At 40.6% G+C, this 24410-nt stretch overlaps 1 protein-coding gene across 4 annotated transcripts in view; it reads right to left on the bottom strand.

Annotated features, from left to right (window-relative positions):
* Positions 1 to 24410, bottom strand: part of LOC143217609 (uncharacterized) — a 380663-nt gene that overhangs the window by 115381 nt on the left and 240872 nt on the right. For 2 of the 4 annotated variants that reach the window (XM_076442080.1, XM_076442083.1), the window contains exons 2-3: positions 16016 to 16230; positions 4681 to 4819 (exon numbers count right to left, since the gene is read on the bottom strand). In XM_076442080.1, coding sequence (XP_076298195.1) covers positions 4681 to 4819; positions 16016 to 16230 — 354 coding nt within the window. The remainder of the gene's footprint in view (positions 1 to 4680; positions 4820 to 16015; positions 16231 to 24410) is intronic. The other 2 variants (XM_076442082.1, XM_076442081.1) reach the window with 2 other exon arrangements.

Here is a 24410-nt window from a genome sequence, read left to right as displayed (position 1 = left end):
TTTGTGTCTTTCTTCTACAAATTATGATGTGTTCGGTATGTAATCCAGTAGATTTGAACAAGGAGAGCCTAGGAATCGAATTTTCGATCCTGTAGGATCAATGGTTCAGAAGTTATGGTTGCTTAAAGTTGAGCATTTTTCAGTATTTTTGACAGGTAAGGGCGCCGCCATATTGGTTTGTTGTGACGACTGCGAGCAGCTTACCTTGCCACCCCCCGCGACCTAATCCTAACCAACTCAGTCAGCGGCGTGCCACCGTCACTACAAACCAATATGGCGGCACCCTTACCTGTCAAAAACACTGTAAAATGCTCAACTTTAAGCAACCATAACTCCTGAACCATTGACCCTAGACGATCGAAACTTCGATCTGCATCTTCGCCAGGTACAAATCTACTGAATTACACACCAAACACGTCATAATTCGTAGGAGAAAGCTACTAATTTTGAGTCCGGTAAAGTCAAGATTACCCGAATTAATATATTAAAATTGAAAATTATTAAAATTATTATTGATAGAATATCAGCGGGAGTCGTTGTACATAAACCAAGATAAGGGAACAATTTCAATTCAATTTCAATTTTTAAAATGGCGACTTATATCAGTCAATTTATTCTTGTATTTCAAAAAATTGCTACACAATTCGGTAACGAATTTCTATTTCGTCGGGACTGAAATACCTACGCGAGAAGATTCACGAGAAGGATCTGGTGGTTATTTTTTCTCCGCGGAAATAACGTAAATAACAGTAAGGAAGTTTTACTTTTTACGCTGGTTGGTTGGATTTCTTTCCACATTCTCATGCTCTCTCGAAAGAGAGAGTTCATTTTTCGCCGCTGATCACGAAAAGGAGTTGCCCTTTACGACCGGCAATAAAGGACGAAATAATCGTACGGTACGACGGGAAAATAGAGGCGGCCACTATGAAAATAATTTTTGCAGACTCGGCGACTTCTATATCACCGTTTTTGCCCGTGAGAAGTTAATATCCTCCACATTTACGGACCTCGTAACGGATTTGCGAAAAAGAAGAACGAATACCCCGGGAAAGTAGCATTCCTCCCACCGGAAATAATACAACATGGCGAACGCATGAAACTTTCATTACACCATTTCGTTTATATTAGTACCGCCTCGTATATATTTTTGAACTCGAATTCAGAAGTTCTATACACATATTTATAAGTATTATACAGGGTGGTCCCAAAAGGGTGATGCAAAAGATATTCGTCACGTAACGTGCATGGTGTCGACGGACCAAATATCTGGCACGAATATTTTTCTCCGAAGGTCATTTCTTTCGGAGTTATCAAGGTCATCCATGTTTTTTGATACACAACCACATATGTTTTTGTTTAATTGCATCGTGTAACTGGCAGAAAGATACATTCAGATATGTATTATAGCATGACCTTGAAATGACCTTGATCTTCGAAAATTAAATTATCTTCGTTGTTTTCAAAGATACGTCAAATGTTCGAAGGACAAAGTTGAATGGTAAAATGGGGCTCGTACGATACGCTAAAATGTTTTGTTTTTATGTAATTTTTCTTACAGATACGAAGGTCACCTTCATTTTTTTTACATGGAATGAGGTATTTTTAAATAGATCAATTGATTCAGCTGGACATTCGCTACAAAAATGTACTAACCCATGTAGGTCGAAAAGATAGTAGTTCAGGAGATATTTCAATTTAAACGTAACGTCTTAGTACATTTTCATTTTGCATGAAGATCCGCGGTCTAATTATGAAATATGTCGGTGTCTAATCTAGCAATATTAATAATGAGCTATTATACCAATTTCATATCCATAAAATTGCAAAATGTTTAATTTTCAATTTAATTTTTAATTTTTTTTAAATGCTCGGTTGGTTACACCCTAGTTTGTATAAAACGCGATAGTTTGCCGTTCGCGAATGGACCCCAACAACGAAACTTTTTGGGCAAGTAGAACTGACGAGAAAGAAGTTTATTATAGCGCAAAGAAGTTTATTATTCCGCTATAAAACGCGGAACGGAAAAAGAATTACTGGAGCCTCCAGCAAAAATTACTTCAGGATTGTTACTGCAACAGGTTGTCGTAGCAGTATTGTGTAAGCGCGAGTCTCCGTATGGCGGCACGGTGTTCGCGTACACATATTTTACTAGCCGTGCAATAAACGGACAATTTTCTGTGTTACGCGGTGAGTTGGACCCTGGCATTATATCGTTTGCCGCGTCTCTCTTCATGATCACGCGAGTATTAAACTACTGTCCAGTGAAGGAGTGTAAACTAGCGGGACGGGAACGGGGTTAGAGGGACGCAAAGAACACCTGAGTGGTCAGACTAGAACGTAGACGCCTATTCTCACACGGCATTCTTACCAAATATATCATAATTCGTAGGAGAAAGTCACAAATTTTGAGCCCGGTAAAGTAAAGAGCAGCCATTAATTCGATTACAAATAATTTTTTAAATATCAGTTCTAGTATTGTTCTAATATTACTCTAGTATTATTGTATTACTGTTCTATTATTATTACCACTGTTCTACTATTATACTAAATTGAGGTTAAAGTTGAACAATTGAAGTTGACATAGAAAAATTGAGGTTAAAATGATAAAATTGAAGTTGAAATTGAAAAATTCAAGATAAAATGGGAAAACTGACGTTGAAATTGAAGTTCACAGTAAAAAATTCAAGATGAAATGGAAAAATTGACGTCGAAATTAAAGTTAAAATTGAAAAATTGAGGTTGAAGTTGAACAATTGAAGTTGAAATTGAAAAATTAACATTGAAATTGAAAAAATGAGGTTAAAATGATAAAATTGACGTCGAAATTGAAGTCGAAATTGAAAAATTCAAGATAAAATGCAAAAATTGATGTTAAAATGGTAAAATTGACGTTGAAATTGCAGTCGAAATTGAAAAATTCAAGATAAAATGGAAAAATTGATGTCGAAGTTCAAGTTAAAATTGAAAAATTCAAGTTGTACTTGAAAAATTGACATTGAAATTGAAAAGTTGAGGTTAAAATGGAAAAATTGACGTTGAAATTGAAAAATTCAAGATGAAATGGAAAAATTGACGTTGAAGTTGAAGTTAAAATTGAAAAATTCAAGTTGTACTTGAAAAATTGACATTGAAATTGAAAAGTTGAGGTTAAAATGGAAAAATTGACGTTGAAAAAGAAAAATTCAAGATGAAATGGAAAAATTGACGTTGAAGTTGAAGTTAAAATTGAAAAATTCAAGTTGTACTTGAAAAATTGACATTGAAATTGAGAAATTGAGGTTAAAATGGAAAAATTGACGTTGAAATTGAAAAATTCAAGATGAAATGGAAAAATTGACGTTGAAATTCACGTTGAAACTAAAAAATTCAAGATGAAATGGAAAAATTAACGTCGAAATTGAAGTTAAAATTGGAAAATTGTAGTTGAATTTGAAATTGAAGCAAAAAACACTAATTCGAACAAATAATACGAATGTTGGTGCTGCTAGATTGTAGGTATATAAAAATCACACTGTTTATGGTCACTGGTTATGGAAAGTAAACCCTTCTTCTCCACATTATGTTTTTAAAAATAATGAAAAACATTCTGAACGACAATGCAGCACATGTCACATTTTACAAATTACCTTTAGTTCATTTTTATTCAGATTCGAAGCAAACGTTGGTTCGAACAAATGTATCGGTATTACTGCTATTATATAATTAAATTATATATATTACATATAATCAATAAATCATATTGTCTATTATTGCGAGAATTTTGTGAATAAATAAGGGTTGCTCGAAATAATGCTCATCAACAGAAACGCGTCCACAAGAGTATCTCAAGTTTCTCCGTTATTCACTGTAACGCGAGCGAAGAACCGTCTCGAAACAACATCGATATCTACGTGGTTTCCGCTGGGACCTCGAACTAGGCTAATGTTCATCGACCTCGCAAAAAGGTATCGATAAGTGCTACGAGAGGAAAAACGAGGACTTCGTTGCGAGAAAGGACCTCCAGCTATATCCAGACGCAGAGGACACTCAAAAGACACTGCGGTCATTTTTACTGCGACGTTTTGCCGTTACTATTGGCAGTTACAATAATGTTACCTTAAAAGTTCAATCTCTTCGTAATAGTAGAAAGAAAAGTGACATAAAGAATATCACGGGGACATGCACGATTGATGATGCACACAAAAAAGTGCTTATTTATCTGGCGATCGTTTATCAGAAGTAGATGTATATTCATTGTAGCCATTTTCTGATTAATCAATTTTAAAAATGGAAGTACATATGTATTTATTTATTGAAGCGTATTGAGCATTGAGTCTTATAAATATGTAATTTAATCGAAATAAATAACTAGTTAATTTTCAATATTCTTGGTGGGTGAAATTGATTTACGAAAAGGTAAAATTGATTTACGAAAAGGTAAAGTTGGTTTACAAAAATATAAAATTGATTTACAAAAAGGTTGAATTGCACAAGGTTGAATTTGACTTGCAGAAGGGTGAATTTGCACTGCAAAACCAATATATTTTAAATATTCCTTAAAATAATCCTTAAAATAATTCTTAAAATATTTTTAAGGATTTTTAAAAGAGAGTCCCAAATAAAATAAGGGATTACTTGTGTTAGTAGTCTAGTTACTAGTTACCATAATAATTAGTAGTAGGAAAAAGTGCAATTACTTACAAGGACGGCATTGGTAAGCGACCTCGATGTACTTTGGGAGGCCGGGACACGGGTCTCCCTGAAAGGTCTTTGGACTGGTGTTGAACTTGCACTGCCTCTTCTTCTGGCACACCTCCACCACCGTCTGCAACAGTGAGTACTGATGCGTCATTCAGATGACCCGCTCACTTTATGGTCAGGGTCGATATGTACTTAATCTAAGGGGACAACATAAGATTTGTAACGTGAAACCGAAAAATTCTTAATCATCGTTCTCCTGCATTTCTGAGTCAGCTAGTCAAATAATAAAAATAGTGAACTTTGAGCGCGGATACCTCGGAAACTATGCGAGATAGCGAAAAACTGAATCGAATCAATCTTGTAGCTCGTTTTGTCAGCTTTAATTTTGTATGGAATGGTCTCATCCCTATCTCGCACAGTTTCCGAGATATCCGCGCTCAAAGTTCACTATTTTTGTTATTTGACTAGAGCTAACTGTTCAGCACAATTAGTAAACTTTGAGCGCGGATATCTCGGAAACTATGCGAGATAGCGAAAAACTGGATCGAATCAATCTAGTGGCTCGATTTGTCAGCTTTAATTTTGTATGGAATGGTCTTATTGCTAGGACGCATAGTTTCCGAGATATAAGCGGAAAACCGAAAAAGGTGACTTTTAGTATGTTTACCTCCTTACTAGTCCAAACAAAGTCCCAAAGTTAAAAATTGTGCTCCTTCCATTTCCCTCTACACCCTCCTTATGAGCATTCGTTGACTGGACTAAAAAAGTATTTCTTTTCGTGAAATATCAACAATTTTCGAAATATCAGGAACGTCCTTGCATTTTTAATGGATTTCTGATCGCAAATATCAACAATTTTCGAAATATCTGGAACGTCCCTGCATTTTTAATGGAATTGTGTTTGCAAAGGCGTAGATAGCTCTCTCGCGAAGTATTTCACACGTCGTGCAGCGCACCCACGCCAAAATACATATTTACTATCTGTATGATTGTACGTTTTCCGCAGGATGATCGACAAACGCAAATACATTATCGCTGACAGTCGCGCGATTGTCAGGCGCGCACATTTGATCGATATTAATGGCAATATGTTACAATCTGATAGCCATTAATTTGATGATTAATTTGCTTTTCGGAATCATGTGTTGCAGAGCTCCGCGGTGAACATATTGGACATCACTTGAACCTCGCAACATACGGATGCGCGTTACAAATGACTCGGTGGTTAACTGAAACCGGCGAAACGCAGAGAGATACTCGCGCGCATAATTGTAATTTCCTTCAGTTAATTCTATCCGATCGGACGAATTAATTTCCCGTTTGAAACCCATTAGACGAACATGGAATCGCTCGCGATAAACAACTGTCATCAAGTGTCAACTAAACGGCGTCACTATGGGCCAAACCGACGAAATCTGTGTAAAAATCAAAGAACTTTCGATAGAGATGAGATAGAGCGATGAAATTTTTTTTAAATGAAAGCTGAAACTTTGCAAAATACGGGATAATTATGGAGATTGTGGTACGAACGTTTTTTAACCTTGAAAGAATTCGTTAAACTTGCACAATTTCAAGAAAATTGCGGTTTTTCCAATACCACGCACGGAAAATTTTTTTTTAACGTGCGACACATCATTTCCCGTAGATTTTTTCACGCTGATTTCAAATCTGGTTTGAAAATTTGTCTACAACCTCAGGATTTCGCGAGAAATCGATTTTTGTGAACACAACTTATGAAATCATTTTTTCGTTGAAATGATTTGGTAACCCACTAGTTGGAAGGAATATTGTATTCTCATATATAAAACACATTAAAAATAATCATAATGAAGTATTTGAACGTTTACTTAAAATCAGCGTGAAGAAATCTACGGGAAATGATGCGTCGCATGTTAAAAAAAAAATTTTTCCGCGCGTGGTATTGGAAAAACCACAATTTTCTTGAAATTGTGCAAGTTTAACGAATTCTTTCAAGGTTAAAAAACGTTCGTACCACAATCTCCATAATTATCCCATATTCTGCAAAGTTTCAGCTTTCATTTGAAAAAAATTTCATCGCTCTATCTCATTTCCATCGAAAGTTCTTTGATTTTGACACAGATTTCGTCGGTTTGGCCCATAATGCGGCGTAACAGTGACAATGTTTCAATGCCCGTGATTATTAAATTCTCCTAAAGCTCTCATTGCTTTAAATTACATCTCATTTTTGTCATAAACGCATAAAATCCGCAGTCCAATTATCACATTTCAAAAGCTTCTGTTTCAGCAATTAAAATCAATTTTAAATTAAAATATAAGTTAGTAAATTTCATTGAATTTATGTAAAATGAAGGGGAATTTTAAATTAAATTTATTGCGATTTATATAAAGTTTAGAACTGAAGGGGCAATTCAAATTAAAATATAAATTAGTACAGCCGGATAAGATAGTCAAAACAGTCCTTGAAACGAATTTTATCGACGATGACACCAAGAAAAAAACATACTGTGCAAAATTTCAACCCTGTATCTCGATCGGGAGGGTAGTTATGGGGTAAAATCGAAAAAATCAGTTTTTGGCCTATTTTCCCTAGTTAATGACGTTTAGAAATTCTGCGAAAAATCTGACACATGTCAAGAACCCAAATACACACTTTGCAATTGGTTTCAGATTTTTAAAGTGAAAATATCCTGATTGCGAAAAATCAAAAACCTCGAAAAATCGAAAAAATGCAGTTTTCACATGGAAGTTCTAGAACGACAACATTTATATTTTTACATTAGCGATATACTGTTATAGGTATTGTTCATGAATTTTTTCAAATTTTTTGGTTCGGTGCGCCGTTGTTAAAAAAAAATAAAAACCGATTTTATCGACGTTTTTTCCGCGAAGAACTAAGCTAACCTTAAAATTGTTACGTTTTATTTATTCTGTAAGTCTAGTAATATATAGTAATTTTTATATATTTAAAATTGAGGAGAATTTTAAATTAAAAAAATTTATTGAGATTTACATAAGATTTAGTTTATTGTAATTTATATAAATTTAAAATTGAAACGTAGGAAAGGACAGAATATGACAGTGGAGTGGGTAGGCACTGGACAATGATCGCGTACCGGATCTCGGACAGTAAACGCGACTTTACTGTAAAATGAAGCTGGTCCTCGTTGAATTTCCCGAGGCCCGTTATTCCCATTAATAAGAAAATAACAAAAATCATATGAACGGCTAAACATTCGCTCGATTCGAAACTGGTTCAGCTTCTCGTCGACGGCGTGGCGTTCTGAAACAAGCGCAGAAGTGGAAGACGGAACGAGTGGCGGATGCGTTGCCCTACAAGATCACGGACGCAAAACAGAATCGCAAAAACGAGCTTTCAAGGAGGAAACCCATCCGGCGCGGTGCGAGCTCGCTCGTCAGAGGTGTGCGCCGTGACTCGTCTTGAATTTCGCGCGTCAACTTTCAAAGTCCGTTCATTAGCAGACGAAAAACTCCATTAGAGGGTATCAGCGGACGCGTCATCGAGGCGCGCTTTTCCTTTTGCCGCTGTTAATTCGCTTTTGCCGGGCGTGCGGAGCAGCGTCACTCGACGATACCAACGAACGAACGAACGAATGGCGAGGGAAAAAACGGACAGCGAAACAGAATAGAGAGAGGAGAGGCACGGCGGCAGACAAAGGTAAAAAGCGGAGGGGAGTCGAGTTGCATGGGGAACACGAGGAGGAACGTGGGCGGGGGATGCACAATGCAGTCTCAGAAACGCTTTGAAGTCCGCTCGAAATTAATCTGGCAACACGGTTCGGCCCGTTGTCGACGCAGTCGCGTCGTCGTGGTTGTTCCAACCAGTCCAACCGAGGAGACGCAAAGAAAAACCATGCCTCGACACTTACACCATATGAAACCAGGCAAGTCGAACTCTTTTTTATTACAACGTTGGGTGTAAACATAAATGAAGTATACAGAACGAGAAATTTTTGTTTCCCTTAAACACACAAGTTACAGCTTTTTAGGAGCGAGTGAATGTAAATAAACTCATTAAGCACTGTGAATTAATTCGAGGGCCGCTTCCCGAAATACGATTGTATTTGTTAACAATCAGCTGCCAATCTGATACCAATCTGCTGCCAATCTGATAGCAATCTGCTACCAATCTGATAGCAATCTGCTACCAATCTGATAGCAATCTGCTGCCAATTTGATAGCAATCTGCTACCAATGTGCTACCAATCTGCTACCAATCTGATAGCAATCTGCTACCAATCTGATAGCAATCTGCTACGAATCTGCTACCAATCTGATAGCAATCTGCTACCAATCTGCTACCAATCTGCTAGCTATCTGCTACCAATCTGATATCAATCTGCTACCAATCTGATAGCAATCTGCTACCAATCTGCTACCAATCTGATAGCAATCTGCTACCAATCTGATAGCAATCTGCTCTAACAAAACATAAATAACGCTTACAATTACAGTACGAAGTTATTAAATGTTTACAATTAAGAACGGAAAAAAGGAAACGGGACTGGCTGCGGAACGAGGTCGGGATTCATCTTTGCCGGTCGGTTTCTATTCACGTGGCCACTTAATTTTGCGTGAGCAACCCCTCGGCGCACTCGAGGCTCCCCTCGCCGTCCCTTGGACACCACCACCGCCCTTTTTATGAAAATCTCCGCGAACTGTCGGATTAACGACGGCTCCAGAAACTCGTAAACGAATCTCGGTGACGACGCGGCGACGACGGAACGACCTCAAACGAGGCGAGGATAGAGCGGATGAAACGTCAGAAGGGATTCCGACGGTCCTGACTGTGGCTCGCGTTCCTTTTTTTCTACACTTTTTCCTACGCTTGGAAATGGAATGAAAAATGGCCGATGCCGGTTACCGTGCGCTGCTAGTTCCGTATTAACCCGTTCACTCCTGACCAATAAAATGAGACCGTTCTTATAAACACTGCCCCGGTAGCGTTTATGGTTGGCATGTTGTTGACGATCATGTCCAACGAAGAGCCAATTGTTGTTGTTGTTCTATGCGTAAAATCTTGTAATCGAATTTTAAACCACTTCCCGATGAGCTAGAGACTTGAAACTTTAAACATAGCTCAGAACTGGATTACAATGCAATATTAAAAAACAAATTTTAACAAAAATCTGTGCGTCAAGGAGACAAAAAAAAACTTTTACATAACAGTCACACCTCGTCGTGCGACACTCGGTAGTACGTGATCGCGTTCAGCGATCCCCACTCCGCGCGCCAGCGCTCCCCACTCTACTACGCGTTCCCACTCCACTGTATTACTGTAAATAGGTCACCTGAATAACTCGGCTGCTATTGGTGTTAGGAAAAAATGCAACAGATGGAAATTGCTTGGTATCGAGCGAACATTAATCTGATGTCAGTAGCTTTTTTGTAGGTGGACGCGTAAAGGACATATGAAGGTCAACTTAATTTTCTTAAATGGAATGAGGTGTTTTTTAATACGTCAATCGATGCAGCTGGACATTCGTTATAAAAAACTACTAACCTATGCATGTTGAAAAGTTAGTGTGGTTCAGGAGATATTTCAATTTTAATAACTCTAAAACACTTTTAGAGTTTTAAAACACATTTAGAAGTTTTAGAGTTATTTAAATTGAAATATCTCCTGAACCACTAACTTTTCCACATGCATAGGTTAGTACTTTATTATAACGAATGTCCAGCTGCATCGATTGACGTATTAAAAAATGCCTCATTCCATTTAAAAAAAATGAAGTTGACCCTCATATGTCCTTTACGCGTCCACCTACAAAAACGCTGCTAACATCAGATTATTGCCCCCATCAAACCAAGTAATTTCCGTCTGATGCATTTTTTCCTAACACCAATAGCAACCGAGTTATTCGGGTGAACCGTTTATAGTGCCCTAGCCTGTAGATATTTCTGCTATATGAAACATTTATCTATTGTATTTATCCATTGTACGGTTGCCACATTATCCGGGGAAAGAATTTTCACAAAAAGATCCCTCCGTTATGCACGCGTTTCATAACGTGACTGTTCAAACAGGGTAAAAATTAAATTTGAAGAGTAGAGTTGGGCGAAAGCTTCTTCCCCCCCCCCCCCGTAGAAAATATATATCGATTCTTTTCTGGCATGAAAGGGGTGCATTTTAAACAGAGGTTTTTTGGTCGTGGTAGAGAGTTCCGGTTTGATGAAAAGTTTAATAGGTCCGGTATCGACGGAGGAGTTCATTTGAGAACGAGTGCGAGGACAAACAGAGATTATTCAAGTTTTAATTAAGAAAATTTCATTTTCGGCGCGGATTACGTGAAAAAGCCCGATCTCCGATGGAGAGGAGGGGAAGTTTGCCGTCCCGGTTTTTGCAATCTCGATATTCTCGGACTGGGAAAGTTATTCGTCGCTGAAACTCGCCGTGCTCTCGAAGATATTGTCTCAAATTCCTCGAGTCCTGTTTTCATGGAAAACTTCGCTGACCTTCGCTCGACAAATATCCCGTGGCCGGGAAATACTTATTGCGGAACGAAGCGAGAACAGAGGGATATTTTTACCATTTCGAATTATAATTCGCTAATAAATTACCTCACTACGATTTAACACTGTGTAATTCAAACATTTACTTCGTGAGGATTGCAGTAATATGTAATATTCATTATAGCTAAAGTTACACTATTAAATTATGATATCGAGTAAATATTTTGTAGCATTAACTTAATACACAGGGTGTTCATTTGAAAACTTCCCGGTCGAGTATATCGAAAAGTATGAAAGATATTAAACAAAGTGAAAAACAAGGATTTCGAGGGGGAAAAATAGTTGGACACGTATTTTACACATTGAAGTTGAAATTGAAAAATTGAAATTAAAGTTGAAATTGAAGGGTTAAAATTGAAGTTGAAATTGAAGAGTTAAAATTGAAGTTGAAATTGAAATTGAGAAATTGAAGTTGAAATCGAAGAGTTGAAATTGAAGTTGAAATTAAAAAATTGAAATATTCAAGTTGAAGTTGAAAAATTGAGGTTAAAATGGAAAAAGTGACGTTCAAATTGAAGTTGAAATTGAAAAATTGAAGTTGAAATTGAAGAGTTAAAATTGAAGTTGAAATTGAAATTGAGAAATTGAAGTTGAAATCGAAGAGTTGAAATTGAAAAATTGAAGTTGAAATTGAAATTTGAAAAATTGAAGAGTTAAAATTGAAATTTGAAAAATTGAAGAGTTAAAATTGAAGTTGAAATCGAAGAGTTGAAATTGAAGTTGAAATCGAAGAGTTGAAATTGAAAAATGGAAGTTCAAATTATTTATAGTCGCTTATGCCTCAAAAAATTATTTTTTTAAATATCTTTCATACTTTTCGAAATATTCGGCTGGAAAGTTTTCAAATGAGCACCCTCTATATAAGGTTCAATTCGATATGTTTAGCTCGATCAAATTTCCCCTGCTTGTGTACACACAGTGGGCCACAAACACGAAGTTCGATAAACTTTAATGTCGTGCCGGTGGTCTTGTAATTGCATGATTATGTATAATAATTACATGGAATTAACGTTAACTTCTTAATCATCGAATATTGTGGACTAAGAACTCCAATTCGTCCAGTAATTATAATTTAAATTAACCCTTCGCACATAACTACCCTGACAGGCAAGCTAGAGGGCTGAAATTTTACTAAGATGGGTTTTTATTGGTCAGCTTTCGAATGGTTCAAGAGCCATTGAAGAACCTCTAAGGGCAGTTTTGACCTTCTTAATCGGCTAGGTTGGACAGTGTAATTAAAACATGGTACGACGATAAACATGGCCTCGTTCCTAACTGAATTGCATAAAGGGAAGTTAAACACTTGTCGTTTTCCGTTGGTGAAGCTTAACGAGGTTATTGAGCAGAGAACAATTCATGCAGGAAATAAAGATTTATTTAACCGAGAATGTAAATCACCGTTATGAATTTGCACCGTCCGCCTTTCATACAGGAACTGATGTCGAAACGAAGGGGGGAAACACTTTGAAGCAGATCCGTTCTGTAATATACGAGAAGGCGAATATAATCCCGGGTACGATTGCAACGTATGAAAACAACATATTTACCGATAACGGTATCCGGAGCGAGCGACCCCTAACTCGCGGCCGAATATTTGTTCGAGCGGCGCACGCATTTAATTATTCAGTTTCTCGGCACGAAAGTCGACCTCTTTCCATGCATTTCACGTACGAATGAGAAAATCTCCCGCGGGAGAAATCGATTTCCGGTACACATCGAGGAACACGTTCCCGAGGTACGTTCGACCTCTTCTCTATCCGCACGCCCCTTACACGCCCGAACGCTTACCCCTTGCTCCATTAATTCCTTGGTTAACGATACGGGGCCTCTATCGTTCCGGAAACAGGATATCATCGCATCAGAATCAACGGAGGCCGCAGCTGCGCGTGGGAATCACTTCGATTTATCGCAATCACGCGCGGATTCGTTCGATTCCGCGTTTTTTTTTCGCAGAACGATCAACGAGAACCGTACCGTGACGCGGCGAGTGAGGGTTTCAAGGGAAAAATTAGCTTTTGAGCACGGCGACACAAATACCGACGCACAGAAACCACCGCGCATCTAGTCCAATCAGGATATCTCGGATATCTCGGAAACTATGCGTCCTAGCGGTAAAACCATTCGATACAAAATTAAAGCTGACAAAACGAGCCACAAGATTGATTAGATTCAGTTTTTCGCTATCTCGCATAGTTTCCGAGATATCCACGCTCAAAGTTCACTAATTGTGCTGAACAGTTAGCTCTAGTCAAATAACAAAAATAGTGAACTTTGAGCGCGGATATCTCGGAAACTATGCGTCCTAGCGGTAAAACCATTCCATACAAAATTAAAGCTGATAAAATGTGCCGTAAGATTGACTCTATTCAGGTTTTCGCTATCTCGCATAGTTTCCGAGATATCCGCGCTCAAAGTTCACTAATTGTGCTGAAGAGTTAGCTAGTCAAATAACAAAAATAGTGAACTTTGAGCGCGGATATCTCGGACACTATGCGTCCTAGCGATGAGACCATTCTATACAAAATTAAAGCTGACAAAACGAGCCACAAGATTGATTAGATTCAGTTTTTCGCTAGCTCGCATAGTTTCCGAGATATCCGCGCTCAAATTGCCCACTGCGCGGCGCGCCTCTGTCGGGTGGGAAGGATTAAAGTCAGAATTTCCCGGTGGCAGTGGCACACGAGGTTTCGAGCCGCGTTGCCAGAGCGCCGAGCAAGTTTGCCTCGCGCACGCACGAGGAAACACCGGAGTGTCGTTTTCAGGTCAGCTCCCATTATCTCTCGAAGGTGGATTTTTAAATGGCAACGATCCCCTATCGCCTCTCGTCGTCGTCCTTTCGGCTTCGCTCCGCTCGTTCAGCTACCCCCGCGCGTTTTTCGTCTCGCCGAGACGGGACTCTCAATTGCCACTGAATTCCGACCGAAAAAAGAGCAACGTTTCGCGCGCGCTTATTGCTCTCGAGACTTTACCCACCCGGTTTTCTTTCCGCATTTCGTTTCGCGGTTGAAATAAAACGAGAATCGCGGTTGCTCACCGCGCGCGCGCGCGCGCTTCCAGTCATTTCGCTACCAGCCGACTCGTGAATCTTGCCTAACCGTGCTTTCAGAAGAAATATTTCTTTTTTTTCGCTCTCTCTCTCTCTCTACGTCTGCTTCTCTCTCTTTATCCCTCCCTCCCCCGTGCACTCGCTCTACACTCGTTTTACGCCATCGAGATCCACGGTTTTGATCTCCGTGAACCAGTTTAACGTTTCGGTTCTCTTTCAAGCATTGCACGAGTATTTATACTCCACTTTTTATTTCGCCGTTCGCTCGGGTAACAATCGGAAACGCGAAGTGTGTTCTCCAGGTTTCGTAGACATCGTTCGCGTTAACGCCAGACTAGAATATGGTAACCCTGCGTGTGACACATATTAGTACCTCACAACTGATCAGTAGACTGCGGATTTTGTGCATTTATGACAGAAATGTATACGCATAATGTAAAACACAGTGGAGATATTAAAAAGATTTAAGGCCACCAGTATATTAGTGTCACCGTAATAAGATAACTAAGAGATAGAATGGTATTTTTATTCGACACTCCTGTGTCTCACAATCAACGCAATCAGTTTTTATTTTCCGTAAAGTGTTCAGCAGTCTACTGATCAGTCACATACTCCCAATCGCATATGTCCGGTCAGGCTCGAAAATAATCATAGAAATTGCACGAGAGCAAGGATTTCCAGTGCCTCTGCAACTAGCGACAGCACTGTCTCCAGTCGGAGCGTAAAAGAAGTCGATTGTAAATGTTGATGTCGGATTGGTAAATAAAAGCAGAACGCGGGCGAATGAGTGGGAGAGTACGTCATCGGATTGCAAGAACGTACACGAGACACTAAAGCCCGATACGAAATCCCGGCGCTGAAAGGGTCTTGCTCGAAATCTTTTTCGGGGGGGGGGAGCGGGGCGTTCCGACTGCTAGAGCTTACAAACCTAAGCAGAGGTTACGAGGGTTGAACCGTACAAGGGTTAACCCAGCGGAGTGGATCCGGTTTACGATTCCTTCCAGCTCGGTACTTCCATCGCGCGAAGGGGAAGGGGGTTCGGGGGGTGCTAAGGCAATCGACGGCGTCTTTTCTTCTGGATTAGAAATCAGGGTTCCGCGAGAACCCAATAAATAGAAGATGGCAGATAAACTTTCGACGCGAGGGGGCGGGGGCGCGCGCTGAAACGTCAAAGCCTGAAACTTCCAACTGGTAGCTCTGTTCGTTCAGCACCGGCCGTGTGTGTACAATGCTTTACGATGGCACTTTTCAAGTTACTGCCGACGTGAGCTTTGTTTACCTTCGGCAAGGGTCTAAAAGAACGTTTTCGGTAGCTGCTGAATTTGAAGGGAACGTGCGGAAACACAATGCTGCGAGGCTGCCGACGAGAACCTACGTGACGAGGAGATATCATCGTCGAGCGAACGGTTTGTTTTTGACCCATGGTTCCTTACAGACTTTTGTCCCCCCTGATGAATACTATACGACGCGATGATTAAAAAAAGTTTGACCTTGAAATTCAAGGTCAAGGTCAATGTCGCGACAAGTTTTTTTTCACAAATCTCCACCGATTCGGAGATGGAGAATCACGCTGGAGATGGAGAAACACCCTGTACATGCCAAATCAGTCGATGCTAGCAATTATTTCAATAATTACAAGTGTTTGTGGAATCTGGCATTGCGCCAATATTTTTGCCCGCCACTGTAAACACTCCTACGACGGGTTCGCTCGCGCGTCAATCTCGGACGTCGCGACTAGGCAATGTTAACGTTGGCGCATGTTTTCTTGATACGTACCTGCAGCGATTGTGGCCAGATGCACGTGTGATTCAGTTTGTCCCCTGCGAGCGATGACGGATCGTAGGAGCTGCACCTGCCGGTGCCATTCGCGCCGGCCCGGCCATATTGAGCAAGAGCGACGGTGATGGTCGTGCCCGGTGGACATTTCAGCGTCATCAACTCCTCGTCGCAGGCTGCTCGCTGGTAGGTCTTCAGAGTGCCTGATAACAAGGCTGTCGTTTCAATACCGTGCCGAGCGGAACATAAAATCCGATATCGTGGTGGTGCGCGAGCGATTAACAACGCCGGAATTCAAACACAGTGAAATTCAGACGGGAATTCGCTCGGACACGCCGACAAAGGACAAATTTCAATATTCAATATGTAATAAATGCAGGAGAGAAAACGATTGGAAAGGGAATGGGGCGGAGGTGTGGGCAAATAGTGACCACGGATATGTGATAAATGGTCGTCAAAAATGTAAATCAACGATTCACGAGCGATTTTTGACCGTGGGACATAGTAAATGGTCGTCAAAAATATAAATCGGCGATTCAGGAACGATTTTTGACAGTAGGACATAGTAAATGGTCGTCAAAAATATAAATAAGCGCGTCAGGAACGATTCGAAATGGCCGCCAGTGTGAAAATAGGATGGTGGACCCAAGAATCCGTGAATAGAGTGAAGTGAACCCCAGTAGGACATAATAAGTGGTCGCCAAAAATATAAATCAGCGATTCAGGAACGATTTGACAGTGGGACATAGTAAATGGTCGTCAAAAATATAAATAAGAGCGTCACGAACGATTCGAAATGACCGCCAGTGGGAAAATAAGATGGTGGACCCAAGAATCCGTGAATAGAGTGAAGTGAACCCCAGTAGGACATAATAAGTGGTCGCCAAAAAATGTAAATCAGCGATTCAGGAGCCATTTTTAAGAGTGGGACATAGTAAATGGTAGTCAAAAATATAAATAAGAGCGTCAGGAACGATTCGAAATGACCGCCAGTGGGAAAATAAGATGGTGGACCCAAGAATCCGTGAATAGAGAGAAGTGAACCCCAGTAGGACATAATAAGTGGTTGTCAAAAATATAAATCAGCGATTCAGGAACGATTTGACAGTAGGACATGATAAATGGTAGTCGAAAATATAAATAAGAGCGTCAGCAACGATTTTGAAATGGCCGCCAGTGGGAAAATAAGATGGTGGACCCAAGAATCCGTGAATAGAGTGAAGTGAACCCCAGTAGGACATAATAAGTGGTCGTCAAAAATATAAATCAGCGATTCAGGAACGATTTGACAGTAGGACATAGTAAATGGTCGTCAAAAATATAAATAAGAGCATCAGGAACGATTCGAAATGGCCGCCAGTGGGAAAATAAGATGGTGGACCCAGGAATCCGTGAATAGAGTGAAGTGAACCCCAGTAGGACATAATAAATAGTCCTCAAAAATATAAACAAGTGATTCAGGAGCGATTTCGACGCCCAACGATTTCGTGGATCCAAAAACCACAATCCAACGATTGCGATGCCAGCAAACGCGAGAATGGCGGTGGGATAAAAATGGCGGGAAGGAAGCACGATTGAAAGAGACGTTGGTAAAAGTGGGAATGTCCATTCTCGTCCGAGGGAGGAAGCAAGGTACGCGGTACACGCGGTGGATCGATCCGTGGGCCGTAGCGGTGATCAGTTCCGAGGGATTCGGGGTAATTAACGAGTGGCTCAATCGGTGCGACGTATCGATGACGCCCGGTCCGCGAAAGCGGTGTCGTTTCGTTTACACGCGGTATACAAGCCGACCGAACCGGATGGGAGAGAGGGCCCGGGCCGATGTCGATCGGGGCCACCCGGTTGCGGAATTCGGGATGGCGAGTTTGCACGCGGAACACCGCAGACGTTGCAGCATTGCATTCGGGAATCCACAGTAAGAACGAATACGACGAAACCGTTCGACGATGGTAATCGCCGCAATTCCACGCCGCAAGAGCATCGGATCCCAGCGCGGCATCGTTTGTCACGCGAGCCGGTCACGATTAATTTTCACCCCGTGCCCACCAGCACCGGTTTCCAGTTTTTTTTCGGATCAGTTCCGGTATCAGGGTTTTTTTTCGCGAATTGAAATGTTTGGGTAGGCGAGAGCACGCCGAGAGATTTTTGCGAATTGAAAAACCCGGGGATAGAGGGAGCGTCGTCGTTGCGTGAAAACCGATTGTTCGCGAGCGGTTTGTGTATAGACAGAGTGGAGGAATCAGGGGAAATATCAAAACAATTCGAAGGAACGATAGGAGATTTTCGGGATCGAGTTGTCACGGAAAGAAATAGTTTAATATCGGATATGAAGAGTTGAAAGTGTTGGGAATGTGAGGAACAACATTGACGTGCAGGGTTAGGATAGGTTAGGATAGAATACAATAATAATAGCAATAGAATAGAAAATAATAGCGAAACATTGAAGAGAAAGTGTTAAAAATGTGAGGAACAACAGAAAATGGCAAAGTTGGAATAACATTGACGTGTTAGGTTAGGTTAGATTAGTTCAGGTTAGGTTAGGATAGAATAGAATAGAAAATAATAGCGAAACATTGAATGAATGATTAGTTCACGTTCGAGGAAGAAGCCGTGCACGAAGCCAAGGCATTTAGCAAAATATTAGTGTATCAATGCGGTGTCGCCATTGACCATGGTTTTGTTCGAATGTCAGACGTGGTTACCATCACCGTGATTTATTAACGTGTCATTGTTGTCACCGTCACCACGGTGTACCAGGCGTTGTGGTCGCCATTGCCGCGACACATCGTCGCGTTATCGTGGTCACCGTCACCAGAGTTAATCAGCGTGTCCGTTGGTAGCGTGCGGATTGTTAGGGTATCGTTGTTGTAACCGTCGTTCGTTCCCCACCGTCAGAGTATAGTTGACGAAACGGCCCATTATTAACGCGTGGGTGTCCAAGGAGGAGGAACATGAAAAAGAAAGCAGATCAGCGTCTGTTAGCAAAGAGTACCGTCGCTAGATGAACATTTGCTGTGTGAAAATTACATATACATTTATTCCGATCGACATCCACATGGTTAACAAATTCGGTAGATCATTGACCCTCGGTATAAATGGTGCATTTTGGTGTATAATATACAATATACTAGAATACACCGGAATATATCAGAATGTACCAGAATATACCACAAGCACGGACCAAGTACACGGACCAAAGAAATTTTAAACTTATTTTTCTGGAATATCTTCTAAACTACTTATCGCATCGAAAAACGTGCTCAACAAAACCTGTAGATTTTTACATTCCGCATCTTTTATGTTATATTACTTTTTCTCGTAAAACCAGCGGTTGTCGAGGAAATTGAGAAAATGTTAATTTTGAACTCACTTTGCTGGAATATCTTCTAATCTACTTATCGCATCGAAAAACGTGTTGAACAAAACCTGTAGATTTTTACATTCCGCATCTTTTATGTTATATTACTTTTTCTCGTAAAACCAACGGTTGCCGAGGAAATTGAGAAAATGTTAATTTTAAACTCACTTTGCTGGAATATCTTCTAATCGGTGAAGTTCAGCGCTGTGCAAACGAAGAAAAGGGTTTTCCGGAAACGATATCAAAAGATTTTTCGATTGCCGCACGGATCGCTGGTAGACCGCATGAAAGGGAGAAGGGGCGCGTGAAATAGCCAAGGTTCCCGAGCATGTAGGACGATCCGATGGATCGGGGTCGAAGTAGCGAAGTCGATAATTCACCCGACCAGACAAGTGCTCTTGAAGGAACATCTGCCTGACGCCGGGATCTTTCCGAGTCCGTTGCTCTGCCTCTCCCACATTCGCGAAACGCTGGCAAAGCTGCGGTGGAGCGTACTGCCGCCCCTTCCCCACTGTTAGCTGCCATTTGTGTCTACGCGGAATCGTAATTTCGTTCTCATCGGAGAAAAGTAAATTTCCCTGTTACTCCCGGTCTAATCGATCTGCCATTCGAATTAATTAAACAGCATCTTCGTCTTTTCCAACCTTTAGCATCCCAGTGGCGGCTCTAACGCGCCGCTGTGACGCCATTGCCATCGAATTTGCTAATTCTAAGAAATTGTTAAACATTTTAACTAGGGCTGACGAGTTAATTCGTCATTCAAGTATGCTATTTCCTTACAGAAACTTTGATTCTTTTCCTAGACGACACGAATAATTTTACTGTATTGAAAATTGTAATTGTTGAAAAGATCCTGAGTTTTCTTCGACGACCTCTGTTTAATTATAATTATAAGTTTAATAATATTCGTGCTACGTATTTGTTAACAATCTGCTGCCAATCTGCTGCCAATCTGCTACCAATCTGATAGCAATCTGCTACCAATCTGACAACAATCTGACAACAATCTGCTACCAATCTGATAGCAATCTGCTATAACAGAACATAAATAACGCTTACAATTACAATACGAAGTTATTAAATGTTTACAATTAAGAATTGATGTCCCCGAGTTTAATTCGTGCTACGTATTTGTTAACAATCTGCTGCCAATATGCTACCAATCTGCTGCCAATCTGATAGCAATCTGCTACCAATCTGATAGCAATCTGCTACCAAGCTGCTACCAATCTGATAGCAATTCTGCTAGCAATCTGATAGCAATCTGCTACCAATCTGATAGCAATTCTGCTACCAATCTGATAGCAATCTGCTATAACATAACATAAATAACGCTTACAGTTACAGTACGAAGTTATAAAATGTTTACAATTAAGAATTGACGGCTAGCATCGTTAAACGTTGTTTCAATTATGATAATCGAATCGAGGGTATGCTTGAATTTCAGTGGAACGAAATTGTTCAAATTAACGCTGAGATATGCTTGAGTGAGCTTCGGATAACAAGCGCCCAATTTACTTATGCTGTTTATTGTATATTTCTGTTTGTACTTCCAATTTTTATGGCTGCCTGTGAATTCTCGAACAGCGAATACATATAACTGTTTATTGGAGCATTTATCTCGTGTTTCCAGTTCGTATTACCGTCGTAATTTTGCTTATTTTCCGACAGTAATTCTGGGTAATATGATAAGACAACACGAACGATAATACTGTCAATCTTTTTAAACAATAGCGGATGTAGTCGAGGTTTATTGATTTTAGGAAATATTTAATATGTATATCTTTCATCGAAATTTATAATCAAGGGGGGAAGGAGTCCTGGGGTAAACTTTACTTTGCCGGACTCAAAATTTGTGCCTTTCTCCTATAAAGTATGTACTCCAGTAGATTTTTACCCGGAGAACCTGTAGATCGAAGTTTCGATCCTGTAGGATGAATGGTTCAGGAGTTATAAATGTTTAAAGTTGAGCAATTTCTAAGCTGTCGCGAAAACACTGAAAAATTCTCAACTTTAAGCAACCATAACTCCTGAACCATTGATCCTACAGGATCGAAACTTCGTCTGCAGCCGCCCCGGGTACAAATCTGCTGGATTACATACCAAATACATCATAATTTATAGAAGAAAGGCAGAAATTTTGGGTCTGGTAAAGTAAACAGCAGCCCAGTCCCGAAAAATGAGTTTGCAAATCACATTTTGTTCGTTTATTTTGAAAGATCAAACTGGAATTTTGTCCAGCTAGGCTAGATCATGGAAAAAGACTACTGTGCGGAGAGCCCGGAGATTTGTTTGGAGACCCGGAGTCTCCTGGCGAGAAACCGGAGAGGTGGCAACCCTGGTTCCGGTCCGGTGCTGCGCGTATCTTCCCCCGCGGTCGATCTTCCCGTGGACGGGCTTGCTTGCAAAGAGCGCGTGGAGTTAATGAGACGGAAGAACGAGCGGCGCGATATTGCAAATTTGAGAAATGGCCTCATAAAGGCGTTACAGCACCGCTGAAACTCGAGGTGAAGGGTAGAAAGGATTGAAATGTTGGCGCGCGCCGCACGCCGCGACAAAAAAGCGCTGTCATGAGGTCTCCGGATGTACGATCGCGCGCCGCGCGTAATTACGCGCCGGTAATCTCGGGACAATGCTTCCGCCGCGTTTTATAACCAGCATTAAAAACACACACACACAGAGAAAAAACGTAACGAAGTGACGGAACTCTCATTGGATTGGGATTTATCGGTTTGCTGCTCCGACGGCTGCAAATAATGCAGCTCCGTGTAATGTTTTCCGTCGAGTAACAACACTCGGACCGGATAGTTTTGACATTTTACTTCCGATAAAGTCTCGTTATATTCAATTCTCATCAACAGACTGGTGAACGAGGGGAATTTACTCGAACCGCGGCTGAGAATCAAATAATGAAAGCACACTTCAATTTTCTAACCACAGAATAAATTGTTGCATCTTGGTCCGACGTTTTTCTCCATTTTCTCGAAAACCGTTTGTTTTACGAAAAACAGTAATGCAACATAAAATACGCAGCCGGTCTAAAGCTAAAAGTTTTGTTTAACATATTTTTCAACGCGGTGTTTAGTTTAGAAGATATTCATCATCCAAATTACCAATCATTCTGTAAGTTTTTCTTCGATTTCCAAAGTTTATTGACAATTTTGGTGAACCATTCCGCTGTATTCCGCACTATTTCTTGTACCATTACGTTCGATAAAGGTTTACGATCATAGTCCAAAAAGAATCTGCTACCAATCTGATAGCAATCTGCTACCAATCTGATACCAATCTGCTACCAATCTGACGATCATAGTCCAAAAAGTATTGGTTCCGGATCGTTCTGAATTGGAGAGTTATAACTAATTTAAGTAAAAATGAGCATCGAAAGTCGCGATGTTTAATTCATTTGGGGCACGTTTTCCCGTTATCTGTGTACACTGAAACTTTGCACAGATATTTCTTTAATCGTTTGTAACAACCCAGAGGGGGGAGGGGGGTGCCGTAAGAAAAATTCAGAAGTTGAAAATAAGAGCTACCCTAAGAGCAAGAAGGGTAGACTGGAATGGTTTCCGGATAAATTTACCTTCCGTTGAAATATGGTGCCAGTGGTGGTACGGTTTTAAAAAGCGTAATTATTCAAGGAGAATGAGGAACGATACCGGGGCAGCATCGATCCTCGCGTGAGTGTCGAGCTTCATTCATTTTTATGGCTGACAGCTATAGCGTTGAAGTTCTCGGAATATACAAATATGCCACCGTCTAGTGGACAGCGAGACAGATCGGCAAGCATCGTGATGGAGTCAAGGGGGGTGTATAGTCGATAAGCGAGGAGTGGTAGACGACAGCTCGAGCATCAAGTTGCTGGAGAGGGTAAAGCCATGCACCAACTCCCAATGGCCGGAACTTGCGAGGGATATGTACTCGAGTGGACCGCTTCGATTTCCAGAAAACTTACGGGTATCACGTCGTTTTGTAGATCGTGTGGATTCTCTTTCGTATTTTTGGGGAAACCAGACCAATCAGAGCGCGAACCAGACGCGTGTTGGTTGGTCCCCGAGTTCAATTCGTGCTACGTGTTTGTTAACAATCTGCTGCCAATCTGCTGTCAATCTGATAGTAATCTGCTGCCAATCTGCTACCAATCTGATAGCAGTCTGCTGCCAATCTGCTATCAATCTGCTGCCAATCGGCCACCAATCTGCTGCCAATCTGCTATCAATCTGCTGTCAATCTGCCACCAATCTGCTGCCAATCTGCTATCAATCTGCTGCCAATCTGCCACCAATCTGCTGCCAATCTGCTACCAATCTGCTATCACTCTGCTGCCAATCTGCTATCAATCTGCTGCCAATCTGCCACCAATCTGCTGCCAATCTGCTACCAATCTGCTATCACTCTGCTGCCAATCTGCTATCAATCTGCTGCCAATCTGCCACCAATGTGCCCAAAAATTGTCGTCTGATATAATGCGCAGAAATATTACAAAGTTAATATTAAGCTTTTATTATATAAATCGTATAGATCGAATTGTCATGGCTATTGCGCTCCGACGTAGCCAATAGAAATGAATAATTTAACCGAATGCAAGGCGAAATGAAAAAGCTTTAATCTGTTTCATGGGTTTGCGGTCGAAGATTACACTCGCCAGAAAAAAAGTGGATAAAGGTGGGGTCTTCTCGAAATAGCCACCATTTTATATCGCCAGTATAGGACCTGTTCGGTCGTAGAATAAATTCCTGTGGTTTCGTATGTATCCTTATACGTACGTGAACGGTTTTCCGAAGCACATTCGATACGGCAGCACCACCACTTTCAGCTTTTTATAACAACCGTTTGAAAATTAATGATTCTGTTCAGCTTCGTTTCGAAAACAGCGCAGTATATTTTTCTTTCGTGCTTACCTTCCCCTTGGGATAAATACGAAACCTCCTGGAATATGCGAAACCGGAGAGGAATACTTCTTGATTTGTAGCAGTGTATAGTTTATTCAATTTTATCTAGATTTATTATTAGTTAAAACTACTTTAACCCTTAACA

The sequence above is a fragment of the Lasioglossum baleicum genome, chromosome 17 (genome assembly GCF_051020765.1).
Source record: "Lasioglossum baleicum chromosome 17, iyLasBale1, whole genome shotgun sequence".
In the NCBI taxonomy this organism is placed as follows: domain Eukaryota; kingdom Metazoa; phylum Arthropoda; class Insecta; order Hymenoptera; family Halictidae; genus Lasioglossum; species Lasioglossum baleicum.
The sequence above is the reverse complement of the archived record's forward strand: the minus strand, read 5'-3'. Positions and strand labels throughout refer to the sequence as shown.